Source organism: Centruroides sculpturatus, unplaced genomic scaffold (assembly GCF_000671375.1).
Source record: "Centruroides sculpturatus isolate CEXI.00-Female unplaced genomic scaffold, Cexi_2.0 scaffold27, whole genome shotgun sequence".
In the NCBI taxonomy this organism is placed as follows: Eukaryota; Metazoa; Arthropoda; class Arachnida; order Scorpiones; family Buthidae; genus Centruroides; species Centruroides sculpturatus.
In genome coordinates, this window is record NW_019384318.1 from 752,626 (window position 1) to 758,625 (window position 6,000).

At 32.6% G+C, this 6,000-nt stretch overlaps 1 protein-coding gene across 2 annotated transcripts in view; it reads right to left on the reverse strand.

Annotated features, from left to right (window-relative positions):
* Positions 1 to 6,000, reverse strand: part of LOC111624476 (T-box transcription factor mls-1-like) — a 45,940-nt gene that overhangs the window by 17,047 nt on the left and 22,893 nt on the right. For both annotated transcript variants that reach the window (XM_023367323.1, XM_023367329.1), the window contains exon 4: positions 792 to 938. In XM_023367323.1, the coding sequence (XP_023223091.1) occupies positions 792 to 938 (147 nt within the window). The remainder of the gene's footprint in view (positions 1 to 791; positions 939 to 6,000) is intronic.

Here is a 6,000-nt window from a genome sequence, read left to right on the forward strand (position 1 = left end):
GTCATATTGAGGGTTAAATACTACATTTACCACTTTAAACTCTGAACTTACCTTCTTTATAATGATTAAATAAAATCTAGAAAACAGCTAAATTCGAGATGAAACAATATAGATTTATGTCACTTATTTAATTGCCTAAATCTCAAATCTAAGGGCAAACAAAAACTAGATTTAGATGAGAAAAATAGATTTTATAGTAGTAATCCTGCCCAACATGTGGTATAGACTTCAATGTTTTGACTTAAAGTAAAATGGTGGTCAATAGTACCTATTGTTGCCATAAAGAGCACCTTATCTAAGGTCACAGCCACTCTATGTAGTATATTCTAGCTCATTGCTCTGTAGTAAATAAGATATCCTGTATACTTCTCCAGAGGAGAAAGGATAGGGAGTTTCAAGTGGTTGTGGCACTAGCTTCACAATTTGAATTTGACCTCTTCCAAGATAACCTTCAACCAATAAAACAAAAAAATGGCAATAGATAATGAAATTAGTGTTATACGAATAATAAACTGATTTTTATCCATATTTTATTGTGAACACTAAACAATGATTATTTCTTGATTCTTCTCATATTTAAAAATAAAAAAATTCAAATAAATATTATTGCTCAAATATATCTACAATTTAAAGATATAAACGTAGTTTGAAGTGAATGATTTCATCATCACAAGTATCTAGTCATAAATGTCTTGTTGAAAAAAATTTGTTTAAATGTTTTAAATAGAGATACACTTGAAATATTTAAATAGCAAGATTAATTAATTAGATTCTGTTATTTAACAACTTACTTGGTCATTATGATATGCAGTTACAGCAATAAATTTTGTTTCTTCTAAACAGAAGGTCTTGAAATATCTCATATTGAGACATCTTATATCACTTTCGGCTGACAAGTGAATTCTTACTATGTATTTTCTCATTGAACGAATTGAGATCTATAAAATGATTTTAATACATATAAATAAAAGCCAACTATAAATAAAATCTATAAACAAAGCCAACAGTAAACAAATTGTTATCATAAAAATAAAAATCATCATCAAATTAGTAGCAACAAAGATATATACATTGTTTGCTTTTTAAACTATACAAGAACTACATAAAATCAAGTGTTAAAAACAAATCAATATAATAAGTCAGTATAATGAATACTACACCAAATGATAATAGTCCAACTATTATATCAATGTTATAAATGGCAAAGCATAAGAAAGATTTACAGTACAACAGTATATTACTATCATAAATACACCTCACTAACCTTAATAATGCTTTACAGTTATTTTGTAATGAACCAGAAATATTTTTAATCTATCCTAGGACCTTCTTCAGGCGGCATTCTAGAAAAAGCCTAAAGGTGGTCCCAGGATGGACTGAAAAAGTTTGTGGTACGTTACAAAATAACTGCAAAGTATTATTAAGATTAGTGAGGTGTGTTTATAATCAATGCTTTGTTTACTGGATGGATTTCACTCTCATATATCTCACGTGTTTTATTTTAACTTAAAGCATATGCAGTCACCATTGCTTAGAAAGTACATGTCATCAAGACATTACATTCTTACAATCAAAATAGAACAAAATTATAATCAAAATACTATATAACACACATTATTAATGATTATAATTATAGGGTTACCATAACAGTTGAAGGCAAAATAGAGACAGATTAGTATTACAGTAAAAGTACAGTACTCAGACAGCAAGGAAAAATACAAGGAATTTATTCATATTTTTCACCTAGTAAATGTACGAATATAATATAAAGTTTCAATTTACATTTTATTTTGGGACACAGAATGCATTTTAAATTTAAGAAAACTATTTTACCACTTAGACAACAAGTACTGTCAAATTAAAGAAACTGTTATGAATGTGCACGTTCTCTAAGCAACAGAGCCATTACATTTGCTTATACGATGTTGCCACGTAGCCAACAAATGCAATAGTAATCATAAAAAATTTAGCATCTTTTCTCAGATTTAAATGATATTAACTGTGCAATCAGATGAAAAGAAGTACAGACATTGTTTATTTTTTCTAAGTACAGTATGGACATGGACAGAGCCTTTAAATACGGACTCTCTATACTAAATACAGACCTGTAAATATAGTATGGTAACTCTAATAATTCTATGCAACATACACTCACTAATAAAAAGGTTTACTCACCAGATAGAATTTTTTGATTACTCCAAAACTCTGCATACAGATATGTGTAAATAATTACAGTTGTGGTCTGATTGCATGCCAGGTAATGCTAGTGCCCTAAAATTGTTACCCCAGTATCCTATAAAAAGCTTGCAGACTACCTGTGTTCATAATACTTGTGTGTAGCTGTTTGGAAATCTTAAAATGCCAGGCATGCCTGTAGGAGACACTTTACTATTCAAAACACTAAAATGATTACAGTCAAAGTTTATTGGGCTGCAATTTGAAAAAATTGTAGACCTATAAATTCCTACTGTCATCCATTCGTCCATCCTTAATCTTGAGTATGAAGTTACAGTATGTCTAAAAAATAATTTTAAAAAATGCTTTTAAATTTATTTTTTAATATATATTTTATGAAGTTACAGTAGTCACCACTAAACTTAGACCAGACTGCAGTTAATATGTCATCCAATAAATAGATTTAAAACAAATATACAGTAATTAATTTTTATTTTTGCTAAATATTAACTTGATATCTTTCAGGTTTAACAAGATTGAGCCAGTCAAACTTGAGTCACAGGCATCAAAAACATAGACCGCTGCATTACCAATGTCAATGAACATAAACCAGCCAATAATTTGCATTTAAATAATGTTACAATTGCAGTATTTCTGAAATAATTGATTATTTTAGCCTCACTTTAGCCTGCAGTAATCCTGTGAATGATCTAAGGTGATTTTTTAGTTTTATTTACAAACCTTTGCATTTTGTCTACAATGACCAGTGGAAAAGTGGTTTCAGAAGATTTAAGGAATGCTATCATTGCTAACACAAAATCGTGGCATGTCTGAGAGAACTATTAGAAAAGAACCAATGCTAAGTAAGACAACAGTGCACCCGATTATTGTTTATTACACTAAACATGGCCATATTATACCTAACAAAGCTGCTGGACATCAGCAAGAAACTTCAAAAGTTGATGATAGGAGTTTTAAAAGAATTGTAAAAAAACAACTGCCATGCCACAGATACACAGATATTGAATGTAACTATAATATGGAATGATACAACTGGAAAGAATGTATCTGTTTCAACAACATGCAGGAGACTGCAAGAAATGCATTTCCAGTTCTATGCAGCATGTAAAAAACCTTTGCTATGTGAGAGCAGCGAGCAAGATAAAAACGCACAATCCAGATTAGATGAATGAAACACAATAAATTTTTATTTACTCGCTTTTTAGGATTCAGGTTCTCAGGATACCACTATGCTAATCCCACGGATACTCCACATAATTTATTAACTTGACAAAGATTGCACGCGCGTCGTTCCTTATCCGCTCACTTAAAACTATCTTAATTAATACTATAATTCTATTACTATTTAAACTTAATATATATATATAGCCGGCTTACTCAAAGATTTAGAAGATGAAAGTAAAGAATAAGAAAAGAGGGTACCCAAAACTTGATGGATGCGGTTTCTCATTGATCGGAGGCTGGTAAGCTCCGTTTCTTGTTTCACGTAGAGATGTTAATCCAAAGGGATGATCCTTCTGGCTCCCTTCGGTTGAGTTCCTTTTTCTTATACGTTCCACAGGTCTCCTTTTCACAATACGATGCAAAACCTTCCGGGGAGACGTCTTGTCGCTCTCCACTTTCCCAAGTTCTCTCTTTTCACCCTCACACGCTAAACTTGCCGGGGAGACTCTCTTTTAGCTCTCTCCCCTCCCGTTCCTTCCTACCCGTCTCCTTCCTTTTCTCCGTCTCCAGTTCTCCCCTCCAAGTCTCCCGATCGCTCCCTTCCCTCCGAGCTACATTCCTTTCATTGCTTCTCGGGTTAGCCCAACTGCATACCCAAGTCAAGGAAAAGAAAAACGAGAACATTCCAGGAAGGGTAAACAAATAGGACAGACAGAGGTGAAGTGGGAAATATACAAGATAAAATAACACAATTATATACGAAATATATGATTACATATGGCGTGTAGCCACTGCTAACAGCACACCAAAAGAAGAAACGGGTACAGTGAGCCAAAGAACATCTTTCCTGGTCTCAACGAAAATTCTATGGTCTAATAAATCAAACTTTGAATTATCAGCAACAAACAAAAGCAAATGTGTCATTCAATCTTCCAGTCACGCTAACGCGCCATTGGTATACTGCTCAGTGAAGTTTCCTGCCAGCTTCATAGTCTGGGATGTATGAGCACCAGTGGTATGGGTCAGTTGACATTTGTTGATGAAACACTTTCTTCAGAGCAATACATAAACATTCTACAACAATATTTACTTCTGTCCATAGCAAAGCTATATCCAAATAGAACCTGCATTTTTCAGCAGGATGGGGCCACATGTCATACATGCAGAAAAACAAATCAGTGGCTTGCAGAAAAGAACATAGAAGTTCTTCTCTGGCCATCCAATAGCCCAGATCTTTCACCAATTGAGAATGTATGGAACATTATGAAGAAACGTCTGCGAAAAACACATCCTCGGACAGTTGAAGGACTAAAAGCTTCCATCTTAACTATCTGGAATTCCATAATGGAATTCCGGCAGATGAATGTGAACACCTAGTCAACAGAATGCTGAAACGTATGGAAGGTGTTTTGGCTGAAAAGGTGATGCAACAAAATATTACACATGCAGTGGTTTATGTTCATTGATGAGGATGATGCAGCGGTCTATGTTTTTTGATGCCTGTGACTCAAGTTTGACTGGCTCAATCTTGTTAAACCTGCAACATATCAAGTTGATATTTAGCAAAAATAAATATTAATTACTGTATATTTGTTTTATATTATGTAAAACATTCATGCAATGAATCAAAGCTACTTTGTTTTAAACCTATTTATTGGATGACATGACATGTTAACTGTGGCCTGGTCTAAGTTTAGTGGTGACTGCTGTAAATATATGAAAGACGAGACCAGATATGGAAACCTTAGGGGCAGGAGGTTCGACTAACTATATGAATATCTGAAACAAACTGGAAGTCATGTTATTTCAATTCAAAAATTTCCCCCAAAAGGTGTTAGATAGACAACTGGCACAACTCTATTGTTAAAGAAAGAGCATGATATACGGGGGCAAGACACTGCTAATTTGAAGGTGGTGAGCATGCATTTTAAATTAAGTAAATTAAAAATATGATTAAAAATTGCAGCCTGGCATTGTGACGATGTCACAATAAATAATTGCTTGTTACATGATAAATATTAATATTTTGAGATGCATTCTCTCAACATTACATCCTACATAGTTTAAAAGCACACAACAGATTTAATATCTGGGTGAACTGAGTGGCAATTCACACATTTAAATTGTTTGAAAATAGAACAAATTAATATTAATAAATAAATTATAAATATATCATAAAACAGACTGCTGTGAGATCCTTGAATTATAATAATCATGTATAGTATATATTTAACAAATACATACAACAATTACACAAAATGTTCATAAGAAAAACATTTTCTATATGACACACAGTGTAGTACAATTGAAGTTATCCAAAAGTTGAATTTTCAAAAATACCATTGAGTAACAAATTAACCATTGTTTGGTACAATGAGGGATTTAATCATTGGCATTTGATGTTTACACATCTCTTTAAAAAAAACAATTAAAATGTGAGTGATTCCCTTGGGTTTCCGACATAATTTTGATTAAAGTTTGTTTCTATTATAACATTGTACCCTCCCAAGTGATGTAAGTAAATACAGGTAACCCCCGTATAACACGGTACTTTTATAGCACGGATTCACTCTGACACGGTTCGAGAATTGGGTAAAACCCTCGTACAACAGGAAATGTAATAAATTTTTACATACTTAA